This window comes from Schistocerca gregaria, chromosome 4, assembly GCF_023897955.1.
Source record: "Schistocerca gregaria isolate iqSchGreg1 chromosome 4, iqSchGreg1.2, whole genome shotgun sequence".
In the NCBI taxonomy this organism is placed as follows: domain Eukaryota; kingdom Metazoa; phylum Arthropoda; class Insecta; order Orthoptera; family Acrididae; genus Schistocerca; species Schistocerca gregaria.
Window position 1 is genome coordinate 732,442,268 of NC_064923.1, and position 17,068 is coordinate 732,459,335.

Consider the following 17,068-nt stretch of genomic DNA (forward strand, 5'->3'; position numbering starts at 1 on the left):
GCAAAAGACGGGAGAGGAACAGCGGAAACTGTAATAGGAAGAGGGGCAGAGTATTTTTAACCATATCGCACCGAGCACCGTCCACCCCTACGCGTAATTTCTTAAGTATAACTAGTGAATTACGGTAGGAAGACTCGACTTGCGCCGCCCCCCGCCCATTCAGCACAGGTATTTTCGATCACAACCTAACCAGAGAACTTAACAGACGTACACAGCAGTAGACCTCCCTTTCACGTTCCGTAGTTCATGTACGATATATGTGCATAACCTGTACCAAAATACTCGTCTGATACTTGTCCATAAGATAATACACATTTTCTGTATTCACGTTGCAGTTTACCTATCAAATGGAAAGCACGTCATGTTCAGATATGATGCAAACGTAAATAATCAGCTACGCTACGCGTAAATCTATTACAATTAGTTTTATTTGGCATTCTCAACCAAAATACCACCGTTCAACCTAGCCTAGTCCTCGGGTTACGAGTACAGATCAGACTGCCACCACAGCCAAGATTTCAGGGGAGGTGGGAGGGCGGTGGCGATATCACATTTGAGCCCAGTTTCTTTTCTTATAAATTTGCCCATCCTCCATATTCAATTGCACAGTCAACAGGGAGAAAACATCCACTAAACCACCGCAACAAGAACAACTTAAGAACGACGTTAGAAACCTTTATAGTACCCAGATACAAATATAAACATAGCTGAGGAGCACCCAAGTACTGTCATCCAAGCCAGCGCTTACAGACAAGCACTTCGTTAAATATTAGTGAGTGGTGAGACGGCCAATTCATACTATTATTATGAAGGAAGAGCCGCGAAATTTAGATATCTACTTAAAATGTAGTTAGCGAAGTAGAAGCCTTATTATATCCATACCAAACTGATACACGTTATATACAAGTTACTTCAGAATAAATAAATAAATAAAGCGACAACACGGGATCTTTAGGAACTGACGTATAACGGCACAGGTGCCGGTTATATCCCGAAGACAGAAGTTTGGAGTCAGTTACGAAGCACATGAAAAGCATGCGTCATGAAAAAATAAATTTATGAAATTAACAGATAAACTCTAAGACCTTACACACTGAAGTTATTCAGATCTCTTACTTTTTCAAAGGATGCTGTAGGCCTACTGAAGTTTTAAGTATGACAGGAAGTGTCACTAAATTTTTCCCATAACAGGAATGAAAATTGGTTGCTAACGTACTTAAACGGTTAGTGACACCAGACACATATCTAAATCACTCACGTTCTCTTTAGCACAGAAATCATTCGTTCCAATGTATATTGTTTCAATGGCGTGCGAAATGAACAGAAACTCTTTCTTAAATTCCTACGAAATGGAATTAACAGGTGCACTACAAGGATAAATTTGAGTGCTTCAGAATATTACAGGAAACTTGTTATAGTACAGAGTTTACTCGATGATTCACTTGTACAAGGAAACATGTTTTAATATTTCACTGAACTGTTACAATGCAAAAATTCTTTTACTTCGCAGATTTTCGTGACTTTCGGGAGAAAGTTTCCAGAAAAAATGGATCAAAAAGCTTTGAGTTGTATGTACACTTGGGCTCTAATTCTTAATCAAATAGCGTCGAATATTATGATCACAGCAGTTATCTATCTTGCCCATCAGAAGGATGTGCGACAAAATTTCTCCTTTTTTATTAATATTTGAAATGTCACTCGGGAAAACCGTGATTCATCACTTCACACTGACCAAAACCAAAATCTATACCTTTGGGCACAGAGACCACACGGAAGTGAAATTCCAGTTCCAACACATTCGCAAGGAAGCATAATATGACATTCTGGAATGAATGTCATAGAAAAAATGGTTACTGAATTATCTGAGCCTAAATTTCATATTTGGGCCCCTTTGTTTTCCAACTATAAACGAGAAAATTATGTAATTAATATATATTACACTTTAAGATAGAGTAAAGCCAAAAAAAAAAAGAGTAAAGAACACTCTAGTAAGACGACTTGTTTCAGCTCTGTAGGAAGATGCATTCCTCGTAAAGCATGTTGCGTCTAGTATATTATTACTGGACACAAATAACACTCACCATCAGTTCGCTGAATGTCAACAGCAGTGCCAGCACTAATTCCATATAGTTCGTCTTCCATTTTCACAGAGTATATGCCACTACGCTTATTTTAAAACTACATTCACATCACCACTTCACCGGTTTCAATGTGCCTCAGCTACTATGAACTGCTGCAGATCAAAATGACAGTTATACCAAAGATCATAAACACACAGTACAATCTCCACTTTCAAATTTGGCAGGAAGTCACAAGCACAATTTACGAAAACTTGAAATCATTAGGTCCACAAATAACACAACTCTAAAAAATGGCTTGCTCCTGAAGTCAAAGCACATAAAAGTAATATCCTTTATTTCGTTCCGGCGAAGAAATAGCGGCCACCGACCCTAACTAAATCCAATGCACTTCCGTGCATGATCGCAGGTAAAAGAAGCGTAACTATCGGCGGGCAATTTGAAAAGATGGTAGCTTCCACGATCAATTACAATTGTTACATGTTATAACTTCTGACGCAAACGTAAACAGTTTAAAACTCAGACTCTCTGGAAATATGAGCACACGTTTCAGAGCGCCATTGCATTTCTACAATATCGTTGGAATAATAGAACTTCATAACAAATTATGTTGTACAGAAATAGAAATTACTTTATTGTATTTATTTCGCTGTGAATTCTTTCTTTTTAGCCCATATTAATACGACGAGTCAAGCATCCACAGTTCACCTTTTCAAATGTAAGGAACGTAACATATGTAGCTGATTTTCTTGAGCACTAAACAATACTGATTGTTTCAAATATCGTACTGTTATGTATAGGTGAAAAATACTGATTATTGCAAGTATCATGCTATTGTGTATTGATGAAATAATAAAATAAATTCTCCCACTGGAAATGGCCATAATTGCCAGGGCTGTGTTTGTTTTTTTCTTCTGTCTCAGCACGAATCAAAGATAATAGAACAAAGCACTAAGTGCAAAGTAATTAAATTAACACCAGGAGGGAGAAATATTGTTATATGATATTTTGAAGATAAATGTAGGGAAAGATATAGCTGAGTGATATGCATTTTTAATCTCCCCATCGTATCATAACTGTAATTACATAATATGTCAAGAGTTTGTGGTTAGGAGGGCGTCGCTGATAACTGCGATGTCAGTTTTGCGTTAGAAACCCATCTGCAGTGATGCAAAGTGAAGATGTTTACTCGCGAAAATTATATGATAGGGAATGGAAAGTTAAGTAGCAGTTCTGTGTGACAGTTTATAAAGCAAACCGAATATTGGGCACGATAGTTCCTTACGTTAGTGCGTCATTAACTTGTATTATGCGGTTTAACGACAAAGAGTTAGTTGATGTTGGAACAGGACCAGCGGAATTAGAAGGTAGACTCAATCATCGTCGAGCGACGACCGGCAATTTTAATCAGTCAGGTGTGTATGACTCCACTGACAGACATACGTGTTATTTGCAGCAATAATACTCTCGTAGATTTCAAATTGCTACCCAGTTATAACATGTGGTAACTTGTTTTTTTGTTACAAATAATTGTAATAAACTGTGGGCAAGCTGCCGCAATTGTATTAGTACTAATCACGTTAGTATTAATCATGTCAATAACAGTTACTGTTATTGGGCTTTGCATAGGCCTAGAATCATTTAGGTGTAAGGCACTCTATTATTTCAAGTATTACATCTCCAGTGTAGAGTGGTGCTGTTTTGTTTCATTTGTTATTCTCTTCAGTCACCGCTTCAGAAGTACATGCTGTTAATAAATAATATGTACAAAATAGATTACTAATAGACATCATCTGAACTAGAAATTGTTTGCAATTTTAAGGTGGATAAAATTACATCAGAGTAGTACTTTAATATATTCCTACCAATAACTGCTACATTAGTTGAGGGAAGCCCATAAGGTAAGCAGTGTAAAGGATTTAGTAGTCCCATACCAAAAAATTCAGGAAGAACAAGTTTTCATCTTAAAATTTGTTACTGTAACTTTCAAAGAACAGATGATAAAGAATGTATTATAAATATTTTTCGACCGGAGAATAAGTTTGATATTTTTTTTTCTGAGTAAATTTATTGAGTAGCTAACAATGAACTCAGTCATTAAATTTGATAGCAATTATACAGCAAATAGTTATTACAGGATATTGTCCATAAGACGTAGTGTGTCAATCTATGTTAACCAGTTCCTCAGTCATTCTCTTGAATGTTTTTTTTTTCTTTTTTTTTCTATGAAGGACAGAACTTTAAGTTGCTGCTGCTATTCACTGGTAATAACATCCTTAAGACAGATTTGCTCTCTCTCTCTCTCTCTCTCTCTCTCTCTCTCTCTCTACGTTGACATTGAAATAGATGGAGATTTAGTAGCAGTTTCCTGATTAAACAACATACAAATATAGTGTCACTTTACTGAAAACCCTAAGGCAGTGCAATTTACACGATCTGTCAATAACAGGTCCACAAGAGATGGAGCATATTTTGACAATTTTAAAACTACAGAAGAGAAGTGTGATGTGATAGTGTTTCCATTCTCTTATCATAATTCTGTATAAATTATACAGGTAGGTTTCTTTTTGATAAGAATAGGTGGTCATCACAACACTTGTCAAAGATGATAAAATTGTCATGTTTTGTAAGGCTGCTCCTGACAGTATTGTTTAGCAAGCTTTATGATGACAAACAGTACACAAAGTAATGATTTGCCATCAAAGATAATATTTGATGGGTTTGTTAAAGCATGTTTGACACAATTTAATTAGAATATTTCAATAAATAAATGCAAAGTAACTGACATACCAATTTTCCAAACAGACAAAAACTATGGTATGCTAAGCAATTCACTAATTTTAAAAACCAAGCTATATTGTACAATATGTGTAATAGTCAGACTGACCATTCCATATTAGCACATGTTACCTGTAGGAATTACTATTAAAAAAAGCCATTGTGGAAGCAAAAAATGCATGCAACCTCAGTAATGTTGAGAATCCCACCAAAAAGTGCAAAACTGTGTGAAACCTGATGTCAGTTTCAGTGTTACTTTCAAAATTGTTTGTAGATGATTAACAAGTCCAAGTACAGTATGGTTTGTTTGCCTGGTTTCAGTCTAAGAATAATAAAGCAGTTAAAATCAGTAGACAGTGTAGATATATAGCCTATGTAGAGCATGTAGGAATTATGAGAATAAGATGACAATAATTACAGCATACACAGAAGCCTTCAATCATTTTTTCCTCATTCTTTATATGAATGGAATTGGAAGAAACCCTAATACCTGATACATTAGAATGTGCACTTAATTGTGGTTTGCAGAGTATAGATAACTTGCAATATACTGGAGATAGTAATAGATTGCATTTTGTACCAATTAATGTATTGTATAAACAAACTATATCAGAGGGATAGTTTCCTTAGGAGTTTAAAGTGTATAGGGAGTATATAAAAATGGAGATAGATGCTTTTTGAATTTATTCTGTAGTCCTAGCTTTTTCTAAAGGTTTCAAATGTATAATTTACCAACAGTTATTTGTTTGTTGTGGAAATGTAGGCATAATTAATGGATCACAATGTTTTTTAGGGAAAACTTGTCAGTTGAGGGTGCTATAGTCTTGGTATTCAAATACGTTTTTCAACTGTTTAAAGGCAGAGGCTTTTCTGAGGTCATTTTTTGTGATCCAAGGAAAGATTTTGATTATATGGAGCATACACACTTCTTGAAGGGGGGGATACTTATGTGGTGTTAGACAACAGACTCAAACTACTAAAATCATGTATACTTAACAATAATCAAGTTGTCTGTATTGACAAAGAAATGTCCGACATTGAACAAGTTAAGGTAAATTTTCCACAGGGACCTGTACTGCGCATCCTCTTGTTGCTAACAATAATTATTTAGCTAAAATCATTTATTAAATCCAATACAGTATTGTATGTAAACAATCCATATTAGCAATGATACCAGTAGCATTAAAACTTTTGTTGCAGACATTGGCTGAAGCATTCTGTTGGTTTAAAGCAGATGTGTTTTTGCTGAATGGAAGATAAACTCGTCATGTAGTTTTCAGCCTAAAGCATTAGCTTCCACTAGTTGATCAAATTAAGGTTACATTTTTGGGGGACAGTGCAAACTGAAGAATTCATCCAAACCCGTATCGCCAAACAGCAGTGCAGCGCACATAATATTCAGTTCACATAGGTCAGATTTTTTCCCTATAGATTAATGATTGGCTGAGCCCACAGTACATGTGTTCTACTTCATGTGTATCAGACATACATAGCAATTATAAAGTGGCAGAAGGCAATATGGGAAGGAGTAGATTTATGTAAATAAGATCACAGTGCTAGGAAGCCACCATCAAACCCACTCCCTTCCATAAAGTGGAATGACAGTTGCTTACCAGGCTGAAAGAAAGAGATGAAGCAATATAGTGCAAAACTGGACCTAAAAAATGTGCGTCTGTATGTCATTAGAGCAAGATTCTGAACTGAGTGAGAATATCAAAATGAAATATGGACACAAATAGATGGTTATTCAATAAATGTTTATTTCAGACTTGGCAGGAGAATTTTTGTCTGGTGCACTCACATGTGGACAACACCATGTCATGCCTGACATGGGGTAGAACACTTCATTGTCGGAGTTTAATGGAATAATACAGAATTGTTATATTTGTTGATTAGTTTGCTGGATTCCTGTCTCCCACGCCACCATACAAACACAGGACAGCCCAGGTGCACGTGAACACCTCCTGACATACACAGACATCGAGGACCAGTTATAACAGTGGTGGGCCATCTTGGCTCAGGAGAGTATACAGTGGCTTTGACACTGTTGCCAACCAAATCAGTGCATGAATCCAATGGTGTGGAGCATTATACTGATAAGTGTGCCCCTACTGCCAAGTTTTGTAATCAATGAAATAATGACGTGTGCTTTCTCTAACTGTGAAGTTCATTTCAGTTCTTCAACACTTCTCAATGCTTTACTTTATTGCCATGCAGTGTATGTAGGCACCACTGTAGACTAGGGTGGAATGTAATGTGTTCGAAAATAATAACTTTGTGCACTGGCAAATGTTTTCACATGTCCTTTGTAAACAGAGCTATTCATAATTTCTGGTCAGTGGAGATCACAACAATGTTATGTGTGAAAATAGTCCAGACCACAAATGCAGGCAGATGTTATGGAGACATAAAGCTAACACAGTGACAAAACTGAGTAAGATGGCAGTCAATCCACATTACGGTTGCACAATTAGTCCAGTATCATGTTTTTGAGGCATTAAGACACAGAAGCCCTTTTTTAAGTTCATTATTAACTCCTCGCACATTGAGGGATTCATCCATTGACCTCAATTTTCTCTACAATATTCTGACCAAACTACAGGTACTATACCAGCTTCACTTGTGCTATCCAATAATCCTATAAAACCTGTAAGAGTTTAATTTATTACATCGTTCTAATGACTGTATCTCATCTGCATGGTATCTCAGGGCTTTTGCAATTTTGAGACAATGCCGCATGATGTGAAGACTGTTAACCGTAGCAGCCATATGGTGCCATACCTCTGCTTAAACTTATGAAACTGACTAGTACCCATTAACTATGTCTCTGGGGGTTACATTATTTCCAGATTACATATTGTAATATTCCTGACAGAATTAATAACTATAAGTCCTACAGGTTAGCTGCCCCTTAAATACTGGTATGCTTGTTGCGCAAATCATCCTTAATCGTCCTAAAGTGTGTTCACTCCATTCTGTCAGAGAGAGAGAGAGAGAGAGAGAGAGAGAGAGAGAGAGAGAGAGAGAGAGAGAGAGAGAGAGAGGGGGGGGGGGGGGGGAGAAGAAGAAGAAGACCACCATTACAGCTACTCAGCGTATCCTTAAAACTTTATTTGGTGAGCACAAGGTTTCCATCACCACTTGGCTAGTGTAGTGCCCCTTCCTGTAGTGTACATGGCACACTACATTATGCAACTCAGTGTACAGGGTGGAGTGTCCACATAAATTGCACTGGCTTCACATTACAGGTGTTACCAATTCAGCCCTGGGACCTTTACTGAATACTGCAATAGTGTGTATCCTTATGAATGGTGGGCTCCATGTGGTTCCCAAGTTGTGCAGTGACCGTAAACCATAAAATTACCAAATATGCAGCAACCAGTCGCAAAATCATGTTTTATTTATTCACTTTCGCAAATTGATTTCAACTGATTAACAGCCATCATCGGTGCTTTCAACAAATATGTGTCCTGAGAAGTAATACTGTCCTAAGCAGAGGTGTAACATGGCTCAAAATAGGACTGTGAAAGCATGGTTTACTTCTCTGCTTGGCCATCTATTCTTGGGCGTCTCGACTCTGTCCAACACCATGGATTGCATGTAGCATCTGGAGCTTTTTACGCCAGCCCTGGGGAAAGCCTTTATGCTGAGACTGCTGAACCTCGGCTGCCCAGTCGGCGAGCTGTCCTTCTGAGTCATTATGCTAGCCATCTGTCTTCCAAGCCTGCTAATCTGGCCCATGACATTTTTGTCGACGCCCCCTTGGATTTAGGGTATGACGGCCGCCCTTCCTCTCTACTACCATCGGGAGTCCACATCCGTCAACTACTATGTTCTCTTTCCTTCCACTTTCCTAAAACTTTCTTGACAACTGGGGGTACAGCACCGCCTTGGCTCTGCCCCTGGACCTGCCTGCTCCGTGACCTTTGTCAGCTTCCCAAGGATGGTACCCTTTCTCTCATTTATCGTTGGGCATTTGCTGCTCTGTGTGCAGAAATGGAGGATGCCACATTTATTTACACTGACTGCTCAAAAATATCATTTGGTGTTGGGAGTGCCTACATTGTTGGCGACACCCCTAATAGGTTTCGGCTTCCTAACCAGTGTTGGGTTTTTACTGTGGAGCTTTATGCAGTTCTCCAGGCTGTCCAATACATCCGTTGCCATCAGTGGATACAGTATATTATATGCTCAGATTCGCTCAGCTCTCTCCTCAGTCTCCAAGCTCTTTACCCTGTCCACCCTCTGGTCCACCTGATTCAGGACTGACACCACTTGGGGGGGGGGGGGGGGTTCTCTGGCATTTTTCTGGATCCCAGGACACATTGGTATCCGTGAAAATGAGGTGGGCAATATAGCGGCCAAGGCTGCAGTCTCTCTTCCTCAGCCTGTTATTTGCATGGTTCCCTTCGCCGATCAACAGAGTGTTTTATATTGTCGCGTTGTTCTTTTATGGCACGCACATTGGTCTACACTTCCCAATAATAAATTGCAGGACGTGAAAGATCTTTCCTGTGCTTGGACCTCTTCCTCCCGAACTGGTTGTCGGGAGGAGGTAATTTTAACTAGACTCCAGATAGGGCACTGTCTTTGTAGCCATCGACATCTTTTTAGTGGCGATTCTACCCTGCTTTGTTCCCACTGCTCTTAACTGTGGACGGTGCCCCCCTGCGGGTTCGGGGGTTAGAATAGGCCCACGTTATTCCTGCCTGTCGTAAGAGGTGACTAAAAGGAGTCTCAAACTTTTCGGCCTTGTATGATGGTCCCCTGTTGGGTTTGACCTCCATCTCTCAAAATTTTCCGAAGAGCGAGCCGATTGGGGAAGGGCGCCTTACTTGGTGCATTGTGTCCATCTTGCGATCAGACCTTTCGCGAGCTTATACACCGTTGAACTGCAGTCCTGTCCGCTCTCCATCTCTTGGACATGACTCTTTTTCTGCGTGCAGATAACACCTTGCACTGTGCAGTGCCTCTTTCTGCACTGACGGCGACCATGGACCACATGTTACCTAACATCCAGCACGGTAGCCAGTCCGTTGTGGTGGGGCCGCCATGTACCCTATTGGTTGTAGCCCCCTGACAACACAGGGATCGCTCTACTGATGCCTGCGCCGTTAACTCCCCACGTATGCCAAGGAGTAGATGCCTATCCTCCTGGGGTATCGGAACTCCCGGCAACGGCCATCCTGCCAGGTGGCTCTTGCCGTGGCTGGGTGGTGTCCGTGGGGAGGGCCCTTGGTCGGAGTAGGTGGCATCAGGGTGGATGACCCGCAATGAAGCGTGGTACATCGTCTCTCGCTGGTGGCTAGCCGCCAGCAGTCTCTAAGCGTTCTCGGGCTCAGTTTAACGCTCAGAAGTACGATCCGAAAACGTTCCCTTCCCTGGCCACACCGTGGGAGGAACATAAGTCTCAGGATGGCAGTAGCAGTTATTCGCCCCGCTTCTTAGTTTGTACGAGGGTTGATGGGGAGTCTTTTCTCTCCACAAAGCCTCAGTTCTTCGTCGAGCATTTAGAGGACAAGTTTGGGGAGGTGGAGGGCTTGTCAAAAATGCGCTCTGGGTCAGTCCTGATACAAACGGCATCCTTTGCTCAGTCACGACAGTTACTCACTTGTGACAAGTTGGGGGATGTTGCTGTTACGGTCACACCCCATAAGAGTTTAAATATGGTCCAGGGAGTTATTTAGCATATGGATCTTCTTTTGCAGTCTATATCCCTCCCCCGATGCAGTGCTGGAAGTTCGGCCATATGTCTTCTCACTGCACTTCCAGCCTCACATGTCGAGATTGCGGACGCCCATCACATCCCAATACTCCATGTGCCCCGCCTCCCATCTGTGTCAACTGCGGGGAGCACCATTCACCTTGCTCGGCAGACTGCTGAATTTTCCAGAAAGAGCGTAAAATCATGGAATACAAGACCCTAGACCGACTAACCTATACTGAGGCCAAGAGGAAATACGACCGACTCCATCCTGTGAGAATGACATCTTCCTACGCTGCTGCTACAACACCTGTGCCAGCCCCGTCTGTTTCTCCTATTGTGGCTGGATCGACAAGTAGTAAAACTCCTCCTGCCCCCTCGCCAGTGGGGGGGGCTCTACCCACCGGGTTGCTCCTGTGCCACCTACCTCAGGAGCAACACCATCCCCCCCCATCGGGGACGTCCGTCCCCACTTCTAAGCCGGAGAAGTGTCCAACTTCTTCGGCTTCTCACGCTCGCAAGGGGTCTCTTGGGTCCCTCCCTTCCCAGGTTTCCGCCAGCGAGAAGGCTGACGACCGACAATGGCGTAAGTGCCCGCAATCAGCTGGTCGTAGGGCTTCACGATCCTCCTCCGTCCCGGAGACTGAATCAGTGAAGCCCTCCCAGCCGGTGCGGCCCAAGGAATGGCGTGAGAAACCCAAGAAGAGCTCTCAGCCCAAGGAACTCACGGTGGCAGCCATCCCATCGCAACCTTCCAGCTCTGCGTCTGAGGATGCGGTGGAGATTCTGGCGTCCGCTGAGGACCTCAATCTCGCCGGTCTATCAGACGCTATGGAAAGCACTATCGCAGGTGCTAAATCGGAGGCAGAAGGTGACCCAGAGGCGTAATCTCCCTTCCCAGTCCCGTCACGCCTTTCTCAGCCATGGACAACACCATCCTCCAGTGGAACTGCAGCGGTTTCTTCCACCATCTAGCTGAGCTCCGCCAACTTATCAGCGTTCACCCTTTCCTCTGCATTGCTCTGCAGGAAACTTGGTTTCCGGCAATGCGAACTCCCGCCCTCCGTGGCTATCGGGGTTATTGCCTCCAGCTTTCCTGTTACTTGCGACTTTAACGCCCATAACCATCTGTGGGGTAGGTCAGTGGCAACAGGTCGAGGCGCCATCGTTGAGCATTTATTGGCGCAGCTCGATCTCTCGATCTTAAATGATGGTGCCTTCAAACACTTCAGTGTGGCGCATGGCACATACTCCGCCATTGACCTTTCCATCTGTACCCCTAGCCTCGTACCGTCTGTCCAGTGGAGAGTGCATGACGACCTGTGTGGTAGCGACCACTTTCCGATCTTTCTGTCGCTACCACAGCGTCAGTCTTCTGGGCGCCCCAGCAGATGGGCTCTGAATAAGGCGGACTGGGACTTGTTCTCCTCCACTGCCGCTATTGAGCCTTTCTCTAATGTTGACATTGATGCAGTGGTTCAGTCGGTCACCACCGGCATCGTTACTGCCGCCAAATCTGCCATTCCCCGTTCTTCTGGGTCTCCTCGGCGGCGGACTGTGCCTTGGTGATCGCCTGAGATCGCTGAAGCGATTAAAGCTCGCCGGCGGGCGCTCCAGCGTCACAAGCGACATCCCTCAATTGACCAACTTATCGCCTTCAAACGGCTGTGTGCGCGAGCCCGCTGCATTATCCGCCAACGCAAGCAGGAGTGCTGGGAACGGTATGTGTCCACCATTGGCCTCCATGTCACTCCATCCCGCAGGTCTGGGCCGAGATTCGCCGCCTCTATGGCTATCGGACCCCTGTCAGTGTCCCTGCGCTCTCACTGAATGGAGCAGTTTGTACTGACTCCGACGTCATTACAAACCGCTTGGCAGAGCACTTAGCTATGACTTCCACTTCTGCCAACTACCCCTTGGGCTTCCGCTCCATTAAGGAGCGGATAGAACGTCGGAGTCTTTCTTTTCGCACTCACCATCCTAAATTGTAAAATGTTCCATTCAGTGAGTGGGAATTTCGAAGTGCCCTCGCCGCTTGTCCTGATACCGCTCCTGGGCCAGATAGCATCCACTCTCAGATGCTGAAACACCTTTCAGTGGACTGCCAGCGACGCCTCCTCGACCTTTACAACCGCATTTGGGTCGAGGGTGAGTTTCCATCGCAATGGGGGGAAAGTCTTGTTGTCCCCATTCTGAAACCAGGGAAGAACCCTTTGGAGGTGGACAGCTACCGTCCCATTAGCCTCACCAACGTTCTTTGCAAGTTGCTTGAACAGATTGTGAGCCGGCGCTTGAATTGGGTACTAGAGTCTCGAGGCCTTCTGGCTCCGTCTCAGGGTGGGTTCCGTAAAGGCCACTCCGCCGCCGACAATCTGGTGAGCCTGGAGTCGGCCATCCGTACTGCCTTTGCCCGCCGTCAGCATCTGGTTGCTGTCTTTTTCAACATGCGGAAGGCGTATGATACGACATGGCGTCATCACATCCTTTCTACGCTTCATGGATGGGGTCTTCGGGGCCCTCTGCCGATCTATATCCGCAATTTTCTGTCGTATCGTACCTTCCGCGTGCACGTCCCGGCCTCATATAGTTCCTCCCAAGTCCAGGAGAACGGTGTGCCACAGGGTTCTGTTCTAAGTGTCTGTCTGTTTTTAATAGCCATTAACGGGCTTGCTGCGGCCGTGGGAAATACCGTCTCCGCTTCCCTGTATGCTGACGACTTCTGCCTTTACTACAGCTCTATTGGCATTGCAGCTGCTGAACGTCAGCTACAGGGTGCAATCTGCAAGGTGCAGTGTTGGGCTGTAGCGCATGGTTTTCAGTTTTCCGCAGCCAAGACCTGCGTTGTGCATTTCTGCCGGCAACGCACTGTTCACCCGGAGCCGTGCCTTTATCTTGACGGCGAGCTTCTTAAAGTGGTGGAGTCCCATAGGTTTTTGGGGATGGTTTTTGATGCCCAGTTGACTTGGCTGCCTCATATTCGGCAGGTTAAACAGGCGTGTTGGCGGCATCTAAATGCTCTGCGATGCCTGAGCCACACCAGGTGGGTCGCCGACCGATCTACTCTCCTACGGCTTTATCAGGCGTTAATCCAGTCCCGTCTGGACTACGGGAGTCTGGCTTATGGCTCAGCATCCCCATCTGCGTTGCGTGTGCTGGACCCAATCCTCCACAGTGGGATACGCCTTGCCACTGGTGCCTTCCGAACCAGCCCTGTGGACAGCATACTTGTGGAGGCAGGTGTCCCTCCACTGCGGTTACGACGCCAACAATTACTGGCTGCTTATTGTGCCCATGTTTTTAGCTTGGCCGGCCATCCAAATTATCATGTCCTCTTCCCGCAGTCAGTCGTTCATCTGCCTGAACGTCGGTTGGGTTGTCCGATTGCCGTACGTGTCAAACAGCTTCTTTCCTGGCTTGGGTGTTTCCCTGTTCCACCTCCTTTCCGGGCTCCTCTGCGTACACCCCCGTGGTGTGTGCCTCGCCCTTGCCTTCGGCTTGACTTGGCACATGGCTCGAAGGACTCAGTCCCTCCGGAGGCCTTCCAACGCCGCTTTTATTCCATCCTGGCCATGTATCAGGGCTCTGGCGTTGTCTACACCGACGGTTCGATTGTTGCTGGTCTAGTCAGTTATGCACTAACTCTAGGGGACCATTCTGAACAACGTTCGTTGCCGGCTGGCTGCAGTGTTTACACTGCTGAGCTGGTCGCCATCTTTCGTGCCCTAGAGTATATCCGCTCCTGCTCAGGCTTGTCCTTCGCTATCTGTAGCTATTCCCTGAGCGGTTTACGAGCTCTCGACCAGTGTTTCCCTCGTTCTCGTCTGGTTATGGCTATCCAGGAGTCCCTGCATACTCTGGCCCTTAGCGGCAGGTCTGTGGTCTTTGTTTGGACTCCAGGCCATGTTGGTATACCCAGCAATGAAACTGTTGACCGCCTGGCGAAAGAGGCCACCAGTGCGCCATCTCTGGAGATTGGCCTCCTGGTGGCTGATTTGCGGGCAGTCTTACGCCGCAAAGTTCTCTCATTTTGGGATGCTGAATGGGGCGGTCTGACCACCTCTACCAAACTCCGTGCTGTCAAGGACACGACGACTGTGTGGCGGTCATCCATGCGAGTCAACCGCAGGGACTCAGTCGTCCTTTGTCGGCTCCGCATTGGCCATGCCCGACTCGCGCACAGTGACTTGCTGTGTCGTGAGGATCCCCCTCTTTGTCGTTGTGGGGCGTCCTTGACGGTGGTCCATATTCTGTCGGAGTGCGCCCTTTTAACCGTGCTCAGGCAGACTTTTGCAATGCCTGACACTCTCACAGCTCTTTTATCAGATGACTCTGCCATGGTGGACTTGGTTTTGTGTTTTATTCGGGCAGGGGGTTTTTATCCTTTAATCTGAGTGTTTTTTTTTTAGTGTTGACTCTGGCTTTTAACCTCTGATTTTAAACTGAGTTTTTAAAGTGTTCTTGGTGGTTGGCTTTTCCTCTTTTTCTCTACGGTCGGCCTACCACCGTCACACTGTGTGTTTTAATTTGTTTTGTCTGAGTATTTCATGTCCTGTTTCGTCTGCTGTCTTTCCTGTTGTTCGTTTTTTATTCTCTTCGGGTGGTTTTAGTTTTTATGGAACAAGGGACCGATGACCTTAGTAGTCTGGTCCCTTTAATCCCACATACCAACCAACCAACTGTGGACGGTGTATCACCTTTTATTTCAGTGCCCCTATTTTACTCCGCTATGCACCCATTTACAGCTATCGCCTGATATAGCTTCCATTTTAGCAGATGACATGCTCTCAGCCGATCGCGTCCTCGAGTTTGTCAGATGACGTTGGTCATTTCTAGCTCTTTTTTGGGGGCAAACAACCCCTCCTCCTCTAGTGGTTTTCTAAGCTTTCTTTCGGTTTTTTAATTTCCCCACTTTTTGAGTTTCGCTCCCATTGCTGCTGATTTCCAATTTGGTTTTCTTTTTACCCTTCCCTAACCACAGAATGGGCGCTCATGAACAGTGAATTCCCCTGCTTTTGTTGCTTGCATGGTTAATTAACAGGTCATCCATAGAATATGTCTGGGATATAGTTAGTGGGCAACCACTGTTTGCAAACACTCAAGCAGAGGAAATATTCCGTAAATGTAACTACACCCTCTCTTTTTCCACGCCCCAATGTTTAGGGTCTCTGATTGCAGCAAGTGAGGACATTGAACGTACAGAATTCATAGGTGAAGATGAGCTCTGCATTGATCTATGTACTCTCGCGTACCTAATTTGTGGGTTAAATGTTGTTTTTCTTACGTTTGTCTTTCCAGATGCAATTTTCATAGTTTCTACATGATACTGAAAAAAAAAAAGAGGTTACATTGACACAAACACAGTATGATAATAATTGTTGAGGTTCTAAGGACCTTATCTGTACAGTGCTTGACAGTACAAAAAAAAAAAAAAAAAAAAAAAAAAAAAAAAAAAAAAAAAAAAAAAATTAAACCATGACAGGCCCACCTATGTGGTGTTTTTAGAATTTGACCAGAGTAGAAGAGCTGTACTCTAAAAATACAAAGAGAAATGCAGGGCTGTTTAGGTCTTGTGCATGTTTAGTAAGTCTCTGTAAAATTACAGAAAGTACATGTAAATACAAATGGGTATGGTAAAGTTCACACCGAAGCAAAGAGAGTATAAATGCTGCAACCTCAGTCATCCCTATATTCGTATAACTGGACTAGAATATACAATAGTGTGATGGGAAACAGACTATTTTACATGACCTGTTAGCCTTGCATTTTGCTATAGAACATGCTTTTCAGCACCAGTGACTCTTATAACATTGGGAAACAAATTAAGAATATGGTAATGAGCTGAATAAATTATAGAAAGATGATCATGATATTGAGCAATAAGGAAGAGGAGCAGAAGATCACAGTGCATATAATGTTCAAATGTTTGTGGACCACAATAAAATGACAAATTTATTGGTTGTGTTCATGTGAAGTTTGAGGAGATCATCATGGAAAGAGCTGAAGAGGCAGATTGTTATTAGTGGAAGCAGATAAAACTTCCCACAAGAAGAAAGAGATACTGAAGAGAGAAATTTTTTGCTTGATTACTTAAGCAACCTACTCTTTCTAACCCCTGTTATTGACATTTAGCTAAGAGTCGTGACTATTAACAGGAGTCTGCAGGGACAGATACAGATAATTGTTTGGGGTGGGGGTGGTGGGAGTTGGGGGAGGGGGAGGGGGCTCCAATACAAGGATAAGGATTACATGTGCAGTGAATTTCCTCCTCTATATCCAACCATTCCTCACTGTTAATCACTGATGCAATATCTTGATGGATATGTATCAGAGTCAGTCCATTTAAATGATCATCCAGCTGCAAGGATATACCTTATGATGGTGTAAAGTTGAGAAAGATCTCTCTGCTGTGCTGGTTGTTACCAGACTTGTACGCAACAACTGACACAAGATTGTAATATAAGTTTAATGTCTTTCTATGCCTATGGTTTCACAACTCTGATGTGAGTGC

At 43.8% G+C, this 17,068-nt stretch overlaps 2 protein-coding genes across 4 annotated transcripts in view; one reads left to right on the forward strand and one right to left on the reverse strand.

Annotated features, from left to right (window-relative positions):
* LOC126267635 (kinesin-like protein KIF2A) overlaps positions 1–2,592 on the reverse strand; it is a 310,859-nt gene extending 308,267 nt beyond the window's left edge. Inside the window, exon 1 of one of the 3 annotated variants that reach the window (XM_049972935.1) lies at positions 2,082–2,592. In XM_049972935.1, the coding sequence (XP_049828892.1) occupies positions 2,082–2,142 (61 nt within the window). In that variant the 5' untranslated portion in view covers positions 2,143–2,592. The remainder of the gene's footprint in view (positions 1–2,081) is intronic. The other 2 variants (XM_049972937.1, XM_049972933.1) reach the window with 2 other exon arrangements.
* A 397-nt stretch (positions 2,593–2,989) lies between these two features.
* Positions 2,990–17,068, forward strand: part of LOC126266931 (pleckstrin homology domain-containing family J member 1-like) — a 78,836-nt gene continuing 64,757 nt past the window's right edge. Inside the window, exon 1 of the mRNA XM_049971623.1 lies at positions 2,990–3,493. Within this exon, the coding sequence (XP_049827580.1) occupies positions 3,388–3,493 (106 nt within the window). The 5' untranslated portion in view covers positions 2,990–3,387. The remainder of the gene's footprint in view (positions 3,494–17,068) is intronic.